General features: G+C 40.0%; 1 protein-coding gene across 5 annotated transcripts in view; it reads right to left on the reverse strand.

The window, feature by feature from the left end:
* Positions 1-20125, reverse strand: part of drosha (drosha ribonuclease III) — a 146339-nt gene that overhangs the window by 39909 nt on the left and 86305 nt on the right. For all 5 annotated transcript variants that reach the window (XM_062977626.1, XM_062977625.1, XM_062977624.1 and 2 more), the window contains 2 exons: positions 11209-11311; positions 976-1046 (listed from right to left, as the gene is read on the reverse strand). In XM_062977626.1, the coding sequence (XP_062833696.1) occupies positions 976-1046; positions 11209-11311 (174 nt within the window). The remainder of the gene's footprint in view (positions 1-975; positions 1047-11208; positions 11312-20125) is intronic.

Below are 20125 nucleotides of genomic sequence, written 5' to 3' on the forward strand. Positions count from 1 at the left end.
CTGTGTGTTGACTGGCCGTGCACCGACCTCCACACATTAAAAAAAATCACGCACAGGCATGAGGACCATCATCCTTGAACTACGAGGGATCACCTAAGTAAGTAAATAAGGTCGGCTGGTTTGTAGAATTTGGTATGAGGTAGCTGAAATCATACAATCTAAGTCACCATCCACTCTCCACCAAAATCTATAAACCAGAAGACTTTGGTGAGGGGTGGACGGTGACTGAAATCACCACTATGCCATTCCCTGCAGCTTCAGGGGGCATAAAAGTGATTATTTAAGTTGTCATCTATCCCTCTCCCCCCCCCCCCCCCCCCACCGGCTCATAATCTTGAGCGGTTGGTAAGCCTTTTGCTGCTTCCTTTCTCTCCCCAGGTCAATACAGAAGAGAAAAGTAGCAAGAACTTTCTGACAACCCTATGAAACATTCACACTGGCAAGCTTTGGGAAAGCGGCAAACCCACAAGGAATCTGTGAATGCTCAACCTGAGAAAGGGGGGAGCTGACTGTAAACTGAATGTTAGCTTTATTGCTTGTGAGTTAACCTGTCAACCTTGTTATGGGGCAGCTTATAAATGTTGTAAACCAACAAATGAGTGCCCGTTGAGTCAAGCTGTGATACAAACAGTTGAAGTGGTCAAATATCTATTATGTCAAAAATAGTTGGTTGGAGCTGGGATTGTAAAAGGAAAGCAATGGGAAAAGAACAAGTAACTTTTCTTTAAAAAATCCAACATCCCACCCCCCCGCACACACTCATAAACCACAAACAGTGTTTTCCAGAAAAGAATGAGACATGAGTTACAATAAACATTTTTTCCCCTAGACAGAAGCAGTACAGTCTGAAAAGTAGGGAACACTTTCAATTTTCCTTTGAAATACTTGCATTAATGCACCACAGCGTAACACAAATCGATTGTCAAAGCAAAAGACATGCCATTAGGCAGAACCAGGCCATGGATAAAGTCATACCTTGCAGTTAAAGAGCAGCCGTCCAAATAGTTGCTTGGCTTCTTCAAGACTTCCCTCTAAGTAAACTGCCCCTGTGTGACAGAAATTGCCAAAGGAAAGAATCACATTAACAGTTGGGGAAAACAAACTGAAAGCCTTTTAGCTGAAAATAAGCCACTGTGCTACAGTCTCATAGATATGAACATTCAGGAAGACCTAGATATCAGAAAGCGATATTCAATACACAGAGATAACAATTCAGCTGGACTCGAGCTTACATGACACGCTCAAGGCATTAGGATTCTATGTATCAGCCATACTCATGTTAAGATTTAGATCTAGTCGTTTGGAAACTTCTTGGGAAAGTAGTCCCACAATACCCATGGATAGCTTGTTTTCCTGCTCAATACTTCCTTTTTGAACCATAATTTTTATTTAAAGTTACAAACACACTAAAAAAAGCTTGTTACAATATCTGTGTCAAGGTAGTACACCATAACAAAACGTTTGTCTTAATGTGTAAATAAGGTCAGCAAATACAATAATAAACTTTATTTATACCCCACCACCATCTCCCCTAAGGGACTCAGGGCAGCTCACAAAAGCATTCAATAGTGCAAACACACAAAATAAAACAAATGCATAACAATAACACAATAGCAATAACAGATAATATATACCTATATTTTTTAATCTTATTTAATTTAGTGATGGTTTTGTTTTAATGGATTGTTTTCTTTTATGTCTGTTGGATTTTCTGTCCCATATGTAAGCCGCCTCGAGTCCCTTTGGGGTGATGGTGGCGGGGTATAAAAATATTGTTGTTGTTGTTATTGACACAACGACATTGTATGACACAGCAAAAAAGATAGATATGCTGGATTTCGTATCAGAAAATCACAAGTCGAACACTTCCCAACTGTCTAGGACTGTGTGATGTATTTTCGGATGATGCGTGCACATCCCAGTAGGGTGGCCTTTTGCAGTTGGCAGATCGTAATTTTGTCAATGTCTATTGTTTCCAAATGCCGGCTAAGATCTTTTGGCACAGTACCCAATGTGCCGATCATCACCAGGACCACCTGTACTGGTTTCTGCCAGAGTCTTTGAAGTTCAATCTTGAGATCCTGATAGCGGCTGAGTTTTTCCTGTTGTTTTTCATCAATGTGACTGTCACCTGGTATGGCGACATCAATGAGCCAAACCTTTTTCTTTTCCACAACTGTTAGGTCTGGTGTGTTGTGTTTCAGAACTTTGTCAGTCTGGATCTGGAAGTCCCAAAGTATCTTTGTGTGATCATTTTCCATTACCTTTGCAGGTTTGTGATCCCACCAGTCCTTTACTGCTGGGAGGTGGTACTTGAGGCATACATTCCAATGAATCATTTGGGCCACATAGTTGTGCCTCTGTTTGTAGTCTGTCTGTGCAATTTTCTTACAGCAGCTGAGGCTATGATCAATGGTTTCGTCAGCTTCCTTGCACAGTCTGCATTTTGGGTCATCAGCTGATTTTTCGATCTTGGCCTTAATTGCATTTGTTCTGATGGCTTGCTCCTGGGCTGCAAGGATCAGGCCTTCTGTCTCCTTCTTCAGTGTCCCATTTGTGAGCCATAGCCAGGTCTCCTCCTTATCAGCTTTTCCTTCAATTTTGTCAAGGAACTTTCCATGCAATGTTTTGTTGTGCCAACTGTTAGCTCTAGTTTGTAGTGCGGTTTTCTTGTACTGATTCTTTGTCTGCTGTGCTTTGAGGAGTTTCTGATTTTTGACTTCAATCAAAGCAGGTTCTTCACTTAGTTTTACATATTCTGCCAGGGCATGTTCTTCTTCTTTGACTGCTTGTTTTACTTGTAAGAGTCCTCTGCCACCTGATCTTCTAGGCAGATATAGCCGGTCAACATCACTGCAAGAGTGCAGTGAATGATGAATGGTCATGAGTTTTCTTGTTTTTCTGTCCAAATTGTCCAGTTCCGCCTGTGTCCAATTTATAATGCCAGCAGTATATTATTATTATTATTATTATTATTATTATTATTATTATTATTATTATTATTATTTTCCAAGTCTTCTAATTACTTAAATATATTTACACCTCAGGAGCCATCCTCTGAGCTAGATAACTTCTAGTTGTGGGGTTTTTGAACAGATCTGCATGGCAACCCTATCCCCCAGATACATTCCTGAGTTTGTAATAATGCCCTATAGCTTTGATCCAGTGCTTGATCTACCCTTTCTCATGTATCACAGCATTTCCCAACAACCTGAAATCAAAGATGTATGATCTATTCAGTTTTTATGACTGCTTAATCCAATACAGTTTCGTTGATTTATCATTCAGTATAAATAAATACTCATAGCTTCAAAATTCCAAGATGGATACCTCTTCAACGTGCTGAAAGAACAGTTAAAATGTATGAGTAAAATTAGCAATCCCCAAACTCAAGTCCCTAAATGATGTGAGGTTCTAACTCCTATCATAATGTAATCATAATGCCTGGTTACTGGGGATATTGTGAAGTACCAGGGGTTTGGGGTGGGGTGGGGGGATGGATTTCACTAGAGGTCTGCACGTGGCCTCTGCTTTGCCCACTCCTGAGTTAAAATGATCTTGTATCAAGAAATTGAAAAGAACTCCACCTAAGATTTTGAAGAGTTCCTGCTTGAGAAGACAACCATAGCCTAGATGTAATAACATTCTGTGTAATACATGTTTCACTGCTCCTACCTTACTAGCTTTTATTATGCTACACTGTGAGCTACTTCTCTCTTAAACCAGTTAGGTCAAAGGCAAAAACTGTGGGGACCATTCACACCATGACAATGCGACCCACACATGGATCTCTAGATGTTGTTGCACTTCATGTCTCAAATGTCTGAAACAGCTACTCCTTCTGGGAAAGTTACAGTCCATCTATGTCTGGGGACCACATTGTGTAATCACTGCAGATGGCACTGAATTAGCATTGCAACAATATCTGGACCCGATATGTGACATTCGTGTTTAACAACTTGGTCACTACACCTCTAAGACAACCAAAGGCTGCTAAGCAGTTATGGAGGCCTCAATAAGGAGAAAACACAGCATCCTCCTCTTTATCATGTTGCTTTCCTTGTTTATCCTGTTCTATAATAGAAACAAAAGACACTGTTGAAATCACCTTGTTTCTTAGGTCAATAGCCTAGGCCAAATCTCAGCTAGGGGGAAAAAAACTTCTGATCAGTCCTGCCCTCGTTACCTCATCTGAAAAGCGGGAACATTTGAACTATACACAATACACACAAATATCTCTCATCTCTCCCCTCTTCTCCCCATTTCCCTTTTAACATTAAACATCAAAGCCGTTGAAAAAACGAAAAGCAGAGTTAAAAGGAAGGCTTTCCCTCCTTATCTTGATCTGATGAAACACAGTATAGCCCAAGGCAGAATCCATATAACTGCTACCTTGTAAAAAGCGTCCTCTCTCTCTCTCTCTCTCTCTCTCTCTCTCTCTCTCTCTCTCTCTCTCTCTCTATATATATATATATATATATATATATTCATATTCTAAGGCAAGACAAAATGCAGAAGAATAAAACTGAGGGCACCCTATCAAAAACTAACCTGATCTTGTATACTCTCTTTTGTTCCTTTGTCACTGTCCAGAATCAACCAACTTATATGGCATCACATTGAGAAGAGAGGCTAGACTACCACAACAGAACAGGAGTGGGCTGGAGCAAAGTTTGGGTAAAGTATTGGATTGGGGGGGGGGGGGGCGGGGGCTACAGAACCAATATTCTCCAAATAGTCCAAAAAAGTAATTTATCCAGTTTCTGGGTTCATCATAGATTTACAGCAGATTACCAACGGTTGATCCTACAGTATTCGTTTACTGAACAACAAAGATCTTCAGTGAAGTCCCCAAATTTCCTCACACCACTGCTGGAAATAAAAATCCTATGGCAATCCTACTCCCATAAGTCATTTGGGGGTGGGCATGATTCCATCATCTAATGCAAAGAGGCACAATAATTTTAAGCTTGGAAAAAAGAGATGGTTGCCACTCATAAGGATGCAGAGGAATGAAAAATGGGCTGGGTAGCCCCTGCATGTCCTACTGATGCCTACCCATGTCACAGAGATACTTGCCCAGTGCCACTCTGCCATTACAGTCACAATATTGTGTCCTTCAGGATGGGATTTAGCAGAATTCTGAATTGTCCTACCTACGGGTTACTAGCATAGCTGGCTAGTAACCAGCTGCAATAAATCACTACTGACCGAGAGGTCATGAGTTCAAAGCCTGGGTTGGGTTAAGCCCCCGACCATTAAATAGCCTGGCTTGCTGTTGATCTATGCAGCCCAAAAGACATTTGCATCTGTCAAGTAAGAAATTTAGGTACGCTTTATGCGGGAGGCTAATTTAACTAATTTACAACACCATAAAACTGCCAGCAACATGCCGGAAAAGAATGAGGAAGTACAGTCACTAGTAGACGGTGAAGCAACAGCTCCCCCTGTGGCCAGAATCGTGAGCTGGAAATGTTAAATGCTTCTGTGTGTGTGTGTATGTTTGTCTGATGGCATTGAATGTTTGCCATATATGTTCATTGTAATCCGCCCTGAGTCCCCTTCGGGGTGAGAAGGGTGGAATAATAATAATAATAATAACTTTATTTTTATACCCCGCCCCATCTCCCCGAAGGGACTCGGGGCGGCTTACATGGGGCCAGGCCCGATAAAACAAACAAAACAGTAACAAAGCAATAAAACAATTATCCCAGTAAAAAACATCAACATCAATAAAAACAATCATTAAAATCAACAAGCAGGATACAGTGTTAAAAACAGGAGACTAATTCGTAGATCCCAGGCAAGATGCAGAGTGATACGAAATGGGAAAAGGAAATTTCACAGTTGGACAATAAAGTGCGGTATAAAATGGCAAGACAACAACAATGGGACTATTATGGAATGGACAGATAGATCAATCCAGCAACAACTAAACATCGAAGGCCTTTTGAAACAGCCAATATAAATACCGTAAATAAATAAAATAAAAATAAAAACGATGACCCATGATTGATCAGGTAATCTTCACCATTTTTAATGTTCCTCTTTCCTCTTTTCCTTATCACCTCCTATTTGGGGAAGGGGGGATTGTATGTTCTCCTTTTATGGGGAAGTCATCCTTGTGCTTTCCCTCTTACTTGCTAGGGATTACCTTGAACCTTGACAATGCTGCCATGCTGATCCAGCTCCCATCTCTCCTGCTGCATCTTCATTTCTTGTGCTTTATTAAACTGTCGGTTGGCAGTTAATAAAGCTGTTGTACTTAATGATCTTGCTATCTCTTATCGTTTTTCTTGTTTTGTACTTATTGAAACATGGATTTTCTTATTAGAAGCTGTTACTACTGTTGCTCGTTCATCCAGAAAATTTCCTTTTCCCCTTTCCTTTTGGCCAATATGTACGAGGGTACATATCTCCCCTCCTCTATCTCTTTCTGTTTTAGTTGTGCAAGATAACATAAAATGAATCTCTTTTAATCTCTGCTTGTCTGCCATTTGTGGTCCCATAGGTCAGTTTCTTCTTTCTTTCTGTCTGTCTTCCCTTCCTCCCTTTCTTTCCCTTTTCAGTATGCTGTTGTTACAATGGAAACTTTTAGTATATACCTCAATTTCCATGCCTCATCTTATGTCCAAAGGTTCACTCATTCTTCTTTTTAGCAGTTTGTTTCTTCAAATTTCTTTTTTGATTTCTTCCACTTAGACAATTCTACTAGAATTGCTCTCTGCTTAATTTTGAATGCCATTTTATTGACCGCATAGTTGTATAATCACTATTTGTTCTTTTCTTTCGGGATTTTAGCCATCTTTTTCATATTTCCAACCATTCCAGTCTTCCATTTATTCATACCATACTTGGTTCTGTTCTTTTACTATTTGCTCTTTCTAAATATTCTATCTTTTGAATTAGAGATTCTATTACTATTTTCCTTCATCTGATACCAATCTACGTATTCACGTTTTCATTTTTTTTCTTTTTCCTGTGTTTTTCCCCAGCCACTGCCTCCCTTATCAATGCTTTAAACATTAACTATTGTATACCCATTAGTCTTGTGTTTCGGGGTAAACCTTGCCCTGTTTAGTGTCCCAGCGTTTCGTTACGGGTCTCGATCTGTTTTTCAAGAGGGTTTTTTTCAGATCGGGGACCCGAAATTCAGACCATTATGGGGAAGGGGAGTTTCCAAAACATTCCATTATGGGGAAGGGGAGTAGGCCAAAAACATCTGGGGACCCCAGGTTGAGAACCACTGCTCTAGGGAGAGGTTCTGTATCTATTATTTCATGACACATTTTTAATTTGGGAGTTATTGTTGACTCATCTTTCTTTTCTTTCTTTTCTTTTTGCTTCAACTAAAGCTATTTTTTTTAAAAAAATTTGTTTCCTCTTTTTGTGATGTTTCTCCTACCCATACCACCCAACAGTCAATCCTACATATGGAACTAATGTAAATTCAGATTACAGAAATGAAGATTCCATTTGAATATTAAGAAGAACTTCCTAACTTTAAAAGCTGTTCAACAGTGGAACTCTCTGCCTCCTAGTGTAGTGGAAGCTCCATCCTTGGAAGCTTTTAAACATAGGCTGGATGGCTATCAATCAGCTTTGATTGTGCTATTCCTGTATGGCGGGAGCTGGAATGGATGGCCCATGCAGTCTCAATTCTATCATTCTAGTATTATAAATATTTTCTGTTAGCTTATAGGTCTCCATGGTCACAATATTAACTCCTTGCTGGGGTTGGGAGACCCATAGTTCTTGTTATAAAAAGCATCAAAAATACAAGAATGGATAATAATGTAGTAAAACCAGAAAAGTTATGGAGAAAATATCTAAACTGTTTACAGATTCATTTGCATCTTAGAAAAAAAAGTCATATCTTGCCTCTCCAACTGTCCAAAAGTAGAGCAGAAATCTCTTCCTAATCTTTGGTTGTGTCTAAACGTGATGTTTTGCATGGATACACACTCATTTAATTACGCACCCAAAATTTTTCATTAGTAACAATGAGAAGAGTCTTGAAAAGTGATACCTCGCAACCTCGGAGGATGCCTGCCATAAATGTGGGCAAAACGTCAGGAGAGAATACTTCTGGAACATGGCCATACAGCCCGGAAAACATACAACAACCATGTGATCCCAGCCACGAAAGCCTTCGACAACACATTGTGATTACTTTTATCGGTAAAAACCAAGCTTTGATATTAGCAGTCAACATGAATCTGATCGAATGTCTGAATTGAAAATATCACAAGATATAGCCAGGTTCAGAATCCCCCAAGCTCTATTTCTAGTGATCTTACAAAGTTTTGATTTTTGAATAATTAATTCATTATTAATGAAGCCCACAATCCTTTTGTGTCAATAAAACAAACTTTTCAAGATAAAAGAAATTGTAAAGTTTGCAGCCAAACATGTAAAACCGATATATTTTCTGCTGCCATCTAACCTAATCACGAGATATTATGTTTGTCACATTTTTGATTGTTTATTTCAATCGGTTTAATTAATTGATATTCATTTTGAATCATGTGGATAATTGACAAGTAATCTGGATGCCCAAGTACCTTATCAATCTAGGCTTAATTATAATAGTAGTTTTCAGTTCACATATTCAAAAGACATATCCAGTACACATATTCTACTAGAGTAATTGACTTGCATTTATTTATGATTAATTCTTAAACTTTTTCAAAAGTGTGTAAAATGAACAAAGTTCAAGGAATTTCAAGAAAAGGTTTTGGAACCATAATGGCAACATCTTCTGCATGTAAGGTGAACAAAATTCTTTGCTATTGAAATGGATTGCTGTGAAATCCAGATGTTGCTGAGGTCCAACTACTCTAGGATCCAATTGTCATGGTCAAATGATGATCTGTGACATCTCAGCATGAGGGACAGATTCTGAATTCCTACTACACAATGTAATCTTACATGTCTTATCAGAAATAAGACCAACTACGTTCAAAGGGACGTTGTTGTTGTGTGTCTCCCAGTCCTTTCTGACCTATGATGTCCCTAAGGCCACTTCAGCATGCTGGCTCTCTCAATGGGACAAAAAGAACAAGAGGTATAAATTGCAACGCAATCATTCCTCTTTTAGCTGGTATGTCAATGGGATATACTCATAGCTAAAAGAGAATTGATTGCATTGCAATTTAGATCTCTTATTCTTTTTTATTCCCAGTGCAGTGATTCCCAAACTAGTTCTCCAGATGTTTTGGACATCTACTCCACAAAGCCTTAGCTGCTTTGACCAATGATCAGAGATTCTGGAAACTGAAGTCCCAAACACTTCGAAGATCAGAGTTTGGGAAATGCTGTCCTACAGGCACTTCATTCCTTGTCAAGCCCCCAAATCTTATCTTTTATTTCTTGTTCCTTTTTTGGTTACTCTTTAATTCATTCTGACATTTCTGTTGTAGTAGCAGTGGTAGTGAACCTTTCTTCCCTTCCTTGCTACCTGAGGTAGCCCAAATACAGAAAAGGAGAGCTTCTTCCTTCCATCGGATTCTGCTGTTTTGCTAACGGAAGTCCAGAGTTGGATTCTTACCAAAACCTTTGAAATGCCATGCCTCTTAACATTAGAACAACCTTTCATTTTTAAATGGATTTTGGACGATACATTCATTACTCTCTGGCCTTTACCCATTAGTTCACTCTCTTCCAATTCCCTTCCTTTTGTGTTCCTTCTCTTTCCCCATTTTTCTTTGGAGATGAGAATGTCAGTCTGCAGACATGGTCTATTTAATTTTGTGCAACACTTTGTTTTGAAAGCACTATAAAAACACCACTGTTATTACTCAGAATAAAGGACTGCAAGCAAAGTTCATGGCTAAATGCATAGGGCTGTATCCTAAAAATTCCTACCAGGGATTCTAATTTTTTTATAAGAATTCCAATAAATAGTTTTACCATTTACTGAGCATCATGGACAAGGATTACATAAAATATCAGAGCTGGAATCAATTACAGTTTAATAGCTGCTCAAATAGCAGAGGTCTAATACAGTTGAAGTACCAAAGGACTGCCTTGCTGGATCAGATCAACGGGTGATATAGTCAATATTCTCACTAGGTTCAGATTATCTTTCCAACAGACCTGAGTGCGCCTTCTCTATCTTCAGAATTGTATTCATGACTTTTCCCATTTATAGCTAAACAAATCAGAATTCAGAGAGAGACTCTGCATTTGACACTGCATTAAATGGTCAGTGTAGTGGTGGCAACAGAGATGTCATCCTCCCATCATGTTTAAGAGCCAGTCATAAACAAATAATATAGAAGGAGAGATCACTCTCAAGCAATTAGGATTATTCTAGAGTTTTGAAAAATTATGTTTTTGGAGTACAATCAGCATGGTCACTCGTCATGTCAGTTTGACATTGGAAGCTGTCTAAACATAACTTGGTGCGGGCTGATGAACTTACTAACAAAATGAGGTTGGCAACCTGTTTATGTTAGTCTGGAGGAAAGGCCAAGAAATAATGGACTCAAATACATTTGATGTTTGAAGATGTTTTTATGGTTAAATGTAAAATGAAACCACAATTTAATTTGCTGGGACTACTGAATGATCATTCAAAAAGAAAGAAAAACTTGGGAAAATGATACAATATATGATAACTGCTGCCAAAACAGTATATGCTCAAAAATAGAAGGAACCAATTATCCCAATGAAAGGAAAAGGTAGTGAAGATCTGTGGATTACCCAAGATGGATAAATATGCTGATTAAGGAGTAATCTTTAGTAAAGGTAAAGGTTTCCCCTGACGTTAAGTCCAGTCATGTCTGACTCTGGGGGTTGGTGCTCATCTCCATTTCTAAACAGAAGAGCCGGCGTTGTCCATAGACATCTCCAGGTCATGTGGCCGGCATGACTGCATGGAGTGCCGTTACCTTCCCGCCGGAGCGGTACCTATTGATCTACTCACATTGGTATGTTTTCGAACTGCTAGGTTGGCAGAAGCTGGAGCTAAATCTTTAAGTAACTCAAAGAAAGACTGGGATCTGTTCATCACCTTTTCTCAACAATGATGGGTCAATTAGCAACTGTAGGATTCATGAATCAGTAAAACTACCTGAAAAACCATATATTCAACATCATATTATCTTATGGAAGTGTATTCTAGGACCTTAAGTGCATATCTATAAAATGAATATGGATAAAATCCAATATTAATACAACAACAAGACAGCACAACTGTCTTACCTATCAGTGCTTCAAAGCAGTTGGCCATTGCATGACGAAGATCTGATTCCCGGCAAAGATCAGGCCCGTGAGCATAAAGCATAAACCGATCCAACTCCAGTTTCTATAAAACACCAAGACAGTTTTTGTAAAATGAAGGCTGCTTCACATAAAAGGCCCTCTACGCTATGGAAAAATACTAACTTTACTACTAAGAATCTTTACATGTTCGGGCAGCTATCAACCTTTTCCACACTGAAGGTCAAACTGGAAAAAGCTGAAGAGCAGCAGCCAATTGATCTATTTACTTGCACATAATTATTATAATTTGCATGACATTTTGATGAATGTAGTGGGCGCTAAAGTACAGTTGATATTAATCCCACAGTACTCAAATGCTGAAAATGTTATTCTCGAGGGGTCAGATTAAATGTCTTTAAAATATCTAAGACATGGGATACAAAAATCATCCGTTGAAATATAATCCATATCAAATGTATTTTAAACTTGCATCTTTCAACCTTGTAAAGATAATACTCTATATGTGTGGGAAATTAGGATTTCATTGGTCTCAAAGTTCAACCTGATTTCATACACTTTTACAACCCATGCTTTGAGTGCAACATGCAAAGAATCATTCCATTTATGCGTGTGTGTCTAAGACTTGTAGGTTCCATCCTTAAGACAGCTCAGAGATATTCCAATTTTGATAAGTAAAGACTGAGAAAACTGAACCTAGAGAAATATATTTGAATAACAACATGCCAATAAGAAGAAGGTAAAATGTGAGCTGAGGTGACCTTGGTTCGTCAACTAGTATTAGTCATGTATATTGGCAAAAAGTGTTAGAAAACTTTGTTGAACTCAATATTTTCTCTCATTTCTTAGAACAGAGGCAAAGCATCTATCCTCAGGGTTTTTTTGTGGTTTTTTGTTTTACTGTTTTGCTCCTATGGACCATTTGAACAGGCAAGTGTAATATTTGACTTGAAACTGGCTAAATGTCTGTCTACCGTAGATCAAGGCACACTTTTGGGATACACATACACACAGGTAAGGAGAGAGAGAAGACTGAGAGAGGACAGATAGAGAAGTAGAGAGAGAGAGAGAAGTTGCTTCCACAACTACATATTTTGGGCATAAAAAGCATGTGCATTCAACTGTTTTCAAGTTCAATCTGACATTTATTTTTAAGCAATTACATTTGCTGTTAAATTTCCATTTATAGAATAAATTACTACTGCAATTTAGACCAGAATCATAGAATAATAGAGACCACATGGGCCATCTAGTCCAACCCCCCCCCCCCCCCCCCGCCATACAGGAAAAACACAATCAAATCAGCTGAGAAAGATGGCCATCAAGCCTGTTTAAAAGCTTCCAAGGAACTTCAGGGCAGAGAATTCCACTGCTGAACAGATCTCATAGTCTTCCTAATGTTCAGGTGGAATCTCCTTTCCTTCAATTTGAACCCATTGCTTCGAGTCAGAGTCTTCAGGGCAGCAGAAAACAAGTTCACTCCCTCCTTTCTTATGACCTTTCACATATTTAAACATGGTGATCATGTCTTCTCTTCTGCAGGCTAAACATCCTCAGCTCTTTAAGCCACTCCTCATAGGACATGGTCGCCAGACGTTTGAACATTTTAGTTGTCTTCCAGCTTGTCAATCTCTCTTCAATTATGAGACCCAGAATTGGGCACAGCATTTCAGGTGATGTCTGGCCAAAGCAGAATAGAGAGGCACCATGACTTTCCTCGATCTAGACAATATAATCTTTTTGCTGCATCCCAAAATCCTATTAGATTTTTATGCTAATGGGTCACGCTGTTGGCTCATGTTCAACTTGTTGTCCACTAAGACTCTAAGATCTCTTTTATATGGACTGTTGTTGAGCTTTCCTGTATCTGTGCATTTCATTTTTTTCTGCCTAAGTGTAGTATCTTACATTTATCTCTGTTGAATTTTGTTTTGCTATTTTTGGCCCAGCTCTCTAATCTGTTGAGGTCACTTTGAATTCTGGTCTTGTCTTCTGGAATATTAACTATCCCTCCCAATTTGGTGTCATCTGCAAACTTGATAAGCAAGTCATTAATAAAGATGTTGAATATCACCAGGCCTAGAACCAAACCCTGCAGCACTCCATTAGTCACTTTCCAGGTTGAAGAGGTACCTTTGGTGAACACCCTTTAAGTTTGGTCACTTATCCAATTACAAATCCACCTAACAGTAGTATTTTTTAGTCCACATTTTACCGGTTTGTTTGAAAGATCATGGGGATCCTTGTCAAAGGCCTTACTGAAATCAAGGTATGCTACATTCACTGCATTCTCTGCATCTACCAAACTTATAAAACTATCAAAAAATAAAGTAGATTAGCCTGGCATGACTTGTTTTTGAGGAATCTATGATGACTTTTAGTAATTATAGCATTCCTTTCTAAGTGATTAAAGACTGCCTCCTTAAGGATCTGCTCAAGAATCTTTCCTAATATTGAAATCAGGCTGACTGGACGGTAATTGTTTCGCTCTTCTTTTTCTCTCTTCTAGGGACAACATCTGTTCTCTTCCAGTCTGCTGAGATTTCTCCTCTTCTCCAAGAATTCCCAAAGATTATTGCTAGAAATGTCTTCTGTTAGTTCCTTCAATGCTCTTCTATGCAGTTCACCTGGCCCTGGAGACCTGCATTCATTTAGAGTAGCCAGGTATTCCTGGACTAATTCTTTACCTATTTAGGGCTGCATTTCCCCTATTACCCCATCCGCTCCATCTTGCTCAGGTTGAACACCAATCTCCTTTTGGGAGAAGACTAAAACAAAGAAGGTGTCAAACAGATCTGCCTTTTTCCTATCCCGTTAGCATTTTACCACCCTCTCCACGCAGAGGTTTTATTGTTTCCTTGTTCTTCCTTTTTCTATTGACATAACCAAATAACCCCCTTTTACTGTTTTTCATATCTCTGGTAAGCTTGAGCTCATTTTGCGCTTTAGCTTTTCAGACCTTTTCCCTACATGTGTTGGTTATTTGTTTGAATTCCTCTTGGGTGATTTCCCCCTTTTCCATTTCTTGTATATGTTCCTTTTAAAGCTTAGCTCAGTTGAAAGTTCTTTGGGCATCCATTCTGGTTTCTTAGACCTCTCATATTTTTTCTCCTTTTTGACAGTGTTTGAATTTCTGCATTAAGTATCTTGCTTTTAAGAAATTCCCATCCATTTTTAACTCCCTTCTCTTTTAGTATTCTTATCCACGGAATCACACTCAATATTTCCCTAAATTTCCTGAAGTCAGGTCTACTAAGATCTAGAATACATGTCTGACTTCTCTTCATTCTCTCTGTATCACAAACTCTAGGACAGTGGTTCTCAACCTGTAGGTCCCCAGATGTTTTGGCCTTCAACTCCCAGAAATCCTAACAGATGGTAAACTGGCTGGGATTTCCGAGAGTTGTAGGTCAAAACACCTGTGGACCCACAGGTTGAGAACCACTGCTCTAAGAGCACGTGGTCACTCCCACCAAAGGATCCCACCATGTCCACTTAATTTACCAGGTCCTCAGTATTGGTTAGGATCAGATCCAGAATGGCTGATCACTTTGATCCCCCTTCAGTGAAAAGAAAAAGGAGGCTCATCTCTGAATAAAGTTTATAGAAAAAAAAAAGCATGCTACTAGACTAGCACAGACATCAAGTTAAATGTGTGCAAAACCAGTTTACCAGAAGGGAGAACAAGGTATGGCCTGAAGTTTACAAACTGTGTAGGCTTTTCTTGTTTGGATCCCTTAGAGTCCAACTCGGTTTACAAATTAGAAACTATTTGTTGCTCTAACATACCCTGTTGTTCCTAGAACTTATTATGGTTTGCTACTATCATCATACCACCATAGGTTCTATCAGTGATACTTTTGGAAGCATAGTGGATGTGAATCCTACTTTTAGAGCAACGAAGAAATCTGCTTTGTACTAATGAGCAACGAAGAAATCTGCTTTGTACTTTTCTCTGAAATAAAGCTATTTTAAAACCATGGACACTCTAGGAAAAGAGTAAAATGATTCATGAGAAAGAAAAGGACAGGATCTCACCAATTGCAGAACTTGAGGATACACACACATACGACATTCTGGGAGCTGCAGTGTAAAACAGTAACTCTTCTGGCTAACTCCTGATTTGCAAATACTTGTTCATAGTCAGGCACATATTTCTCAGTAGTAGGGAAAAGGGAGAAAACTGATACGTAGGGGAAAGCAGGGAGTAAATTTAGTTAAAGAATGTATATTTGTTTTGCCCAAGAATAAGAAGTAGAAGGAAACGGAAGGATAAGAAAAATGGGAAAATAAGCAAAATTTAAACACCAGCCTACTGCTTCCATAAATAGGTCCTAATGATTTTATTTTCCTCCACACAAACAACACACAGCAAATTCAAATGTATGCCTTGAAGTGCAGGAGAGGAAGACTGGTATAGATAACGCCACAGCTCCACCTAGCTTCTCCTTTGCTTCCAAAGGAAGGCATAGGCAATTCACATCAGATTGTTTGCTAATCGCCTTCAAGCTTCAAATCAGAGGCATTATGTAATGCATGTTAGTTCCGGTGTACATAATGCATTCCAAAGTTATTAAACTTCCCCCTTCCATAAATTCATTCTATTTCAGAAAGGCAATGAAGAGTTTTTGAAGTCAAGAAGGAAGGTAAATAAAGCAGACCTTTGCATTTTTTTTTTACAGTATGCATCTTACTGGAATGCACTTTGGGAAAGTTCACTCTGCATTGTTTGTGCAAATCTCATAGTGATTTCCTCTTTTATTCCCAAGGAATAATGAGCAAAAAAAGAGGACCAAGGCGTTCAGGAGAGTTATTTTCTTTAAAAACCATCAAACCCATTTCCATTAGAAAACCAACACTGATTAACTAATAGAATGTTTGTTTAATGCCTACACACAGCATAAGCAGAAAAACAATAACCACTTATTAAGTTCTACAGCCGCTGCATATGAAGCTACCTGAAAGAATATGCATCTGGCTGAATTCAAACTTCCCAAACATTAATTTTGGTGTGTTGTATTATCCTTCCTTTTAATTGGGGTTGGGGTTGGTTTATAGAGATTATAATTGACAGTGGGAATACTTACTAATTCGCATATCTTACTGATAAACATTTATGGTATCTAGTAAATATACACACGTATATACACATATTTGATTTTTTACACTCAGAAGTAAAATCTTAATTGTCTAATTGCTTGAAGGCACACAATAACAACCTCCAAACAAGAAAGGCAATGCCCTTCCCTCTCCCATTTAGCTATTCCCTTACAAATTATAAAAACAACAACAGGTATATAGACTCCTATACTTTCAACCCCCAAAAGGAAGAAGAGTCTTTCCCTTTCCCCAAAGACCAAAATAAGCATGCAAAGCTTCAAAGAGAGATCATCCAGCCTTTTCATCTTTTTGCCATGCCTCAATTTCCAGCTTCCCTGCTGCCACCACATGCAATCCTAGCCCTTCCTATCCTTTGGTTGTGGCCTCTAACTGTCTCCCCTGAGGAAAATCACCCCAAGAGTTCTTAGGAGAATATACAACATTCGTAGGAAAGGAAAACCGACTGGAGTCAAAGAAAGCTGAAGGTTGGACTGCATGTGGCATCAGTAGCAGATCTAAAACAAAGTGGTAGGAAAAGACTGCCAGAAGTATATCCAAGCTATAATCCTGTTTGTGCCTTCAGTAATTCTTTTTCATCTGAAGCTCAACATTCGTGGTTGGCAAAGTGTTGCCCTGTAGTCTTATGCAACCCCCAAGACTGATTTTATAGCCTTCCACACCGTGCAAGTTGCCCCCTTTCCCCCAGCAACATTAAGAGGCATGTACCTAAACAGGTGGAGGAATGTCATACAATATCATAACTTTCCACTGGAAATCAGTGCAACTACAAGAAGGACTGTTAAGACTGCAATGTCCATCATCCCACATCACTGCCTATATGTCTAGGGCTAATAGAACTCCTGCAACGTCTGGAGCACCACTGGATATCTCTCATCTGGTGAGGATGGCAAAGGAAGCTTTCTGGGTGGCTACTCCCAAGCTCTAAACATTAGACATGGGCCCAAAATTCGTCTCATCCATTTGATTCATGTTTCCGTTTCGTACCGTCCATTCAGATGGCACAGAACAGGAACGCCCTTACTGGAACAAAAATAAACTTGATATGAAAGGCAGGCAGGAGTGGTTACTGGCTCCAAACTTGCTTTTCGGATCGACATACGCCCAAAGTGCTGGGACATGGCAGGGCCTGCAGCTGAGCACCAAGTAAGGAGCGTTCCTTACTTGGTGCTCGGCTGCAGGCACCCTGGCGCTTTGGACCTATGGGTGTAGTCTTTGGGCCTATGTGCTCGGGCCTTACAGGGCCTTCAGCCAAGCACTAAGTAAGAAGAGCTCCTTACTCGATGCTCGGATACAGGCCCTGCCAGGCCCAGCTGTGTAGGCCCAAAGCCTGCACCCATAGGTCCAAAGTGCCAGAGTGCCTGCAGCCGAGCACCAAGTAAGGAGCACTCCTTACTTGGTGCTCAGCTGCAGGCACCCTGGTGCTTTGGCCCTATGGGTACAGTCTTTGGGCCTATGTGCTCAAGCCTTGTAGGGCCTGCAGCCGAGCACTGAGTAAGGAGCTCTCCTTACTCATTGCTTGGCTGCAGGCCCTACAAGGCCTGAGCACATAGGCCCAAAGACCTACACAACCGGGCCTGACAGGGCCTGCAGCCGAGCACTGAGTAAGGAGCTCTCCTTACTCATTGCTTGGCTGCAGGCCCTGTCAGGCCCGGTTGTGTAGGCCCAAAGCCTGCACCCATAGGCCCAGGTGCTTTGCCCCCCCCCCCCCCCAATAATGGGCTGAAAGAAAACAGATCTTTCAACACCAAAGACAGAGAACAAATATCTCCCCTCCCTATTTCAGAAGGCTTAGTCGGGGCCCCACTGAAAGTCGGGACACGAAACTGATCAAGATTTGCCCTGAATGCACATGACTACTAAACATTAATATCAAGTTAGGCTAAAATGTCCTACCCTGAAAGAGAAATGTTGTTTTTGTACAGGAAAGCCATTTTTTTATCCACTTCAGCCTATACTTGAATAGGACTGTTGTTTCTTTCTTTTCACTCTTTTTTCTTTGACATATTCACATTGTGTGCATGTTCTAATTGCCTTTGTGCTTATTCTATTTGAAAGTTAAGTGGTAGCTGCCTTTTTAATCAGAAAAGGAGCATACAGACAAAACAAACAAACAAAATATATAAGGGAAAGAGAGAAAGCCACTTCTCCCCACTTTTGGCACTTCTGATGGGATAAACTGAAGCGTCATTTCAATACTACCTTTGAGGTCTGTGAGTCATTTTCTATTACCATATCAAATAAAAAAACATGCTGGAGGCATGTGGTGACATGGTTACTTCCCACACCATCATTAACTGATGGTTTTGGCATGGAAATAACAAGGTTAATTATTATGCATATGCTACATAGTTCCCGTTTGTTCCCTTGCAGTTTCCTCCCACAGAATAAAGATAGGTAATGAATCTGGACAGAGAATGGAAATGTTACCTTTTTGGACCACAATTCCCCAAATTCTTCCAGCCCACATGGCCTATGATTATGAGAACGTATTGCGAGGGAGCTTGAAAAGATTGTTCCCCACATTCTTTTTTATACACTTAGAAAGAGAGCTCCTCTCCCCTGCCAGCAATGCAAAAGAGATGAGAATAACCCACAACTGCAAGCAACGCTGTAAGGGGTGCCAGCTTGGGCTATAAAAGTGAATCCTAAATTCTAGGGGAGTATGAAACACTACTGCCCTGAGAGCTTTCTGTAGTGAATCGGGGGTATAAATCTGAAGAAGAAGCAGAAAATACAGATGGCCAGGTGGCAAGAAAACACATGCTTGCTTTATATTAACTGCATGGAAAGCATCCAGAGAATGATGGCCCCGGCCTGAAAGTTTGCTCTGCTTCACTGGGAAGAAAAGCGACACACGGGCAGAAGGTGTAGCGCGATAATTAGAAGGGAGGGAGAGGGATTTTGAAGACCCAAGAAATACAGGGAGAAATCAATGAGCTATGCATCTTCGGGAGTGTAAATGGCACTGGTTAAAAGAAAGTAAATTGAAAGATCAATCGTAAGCCCTCTGGGCAGTAAGCAAGCCACTTCTGTGTTTTCAGCAGCATCTAGCACACCAGTAAATCTTTCGGTAGTTTAAATATGAGGCAGGCGCTGCTGTGTGGTTATGTTTGGAAGTAATGCTAGTGGGAGCAATTAGAAAACATGCAAAACTACAGGTTACAGGCAGAACGTCAGGATTCTAAGTGCTTCTGCTCTCAATTTTCTCAGATAGTAACTCTTTCTATTTCATTGAATACAATGATGGAAAGCCCCAACTTTTAGGACTAGCTTTCTAAGGGATCAAGGATATGTGTGGTAAAAACTGTGGTACTCATACTACTTTTCAGATCCTGGTTGGGCCTGCCACAAGTGTGTTTGCATGGATATGCATACCAGAGGTGGGAAGACAGTGGGATTTTGGATGACAGCAGGCATGTGCAAACTTTTTAACTTGGGGGGCCGTATGGCAGGCCAGAGCAGGGTGGGTGGGCTGGGAGGGAGGAGGTTCTCCCCAACTCCCCTCCCTGCCCTTTCCTCCCCTTCGTCTTCTCTTTCAGAGGAAGAAAGTGATGGAAAGATGAGAAACATTTGGATCCCAAAAGGATTAATCTGTCAGAGTATTTGCAGCGCAGCAGTAGTTGGATGGAATCAGTGGAACGCAGAACAAAGAGACATCAGAGACGTTGGTAAAACTATATACAAAGTTTTACTATAAGCAATAATAATCAAGACAAACAGACTTGAAGACAATAGATGAACATAGGACTTGACTCAACACCTAGGCAGACAGAACTCG

The sequence above is a fragment of the Anolis carolinensis genome, chromosome 4 (genome assembly GCF_035594765.1).
Source record: "Anolis carolinensis isolate JA03-04 chromosome 4, rAnoCar3.1.pri, whole genome shotgun sequence".
Taxonomy (NCBI): domain Eukaryota; kingdom Metazoa; phylum Chordata; class Lepidosauria; order Squamata; family Dactyloidae; genus Anolis; species Anolis carolinensis.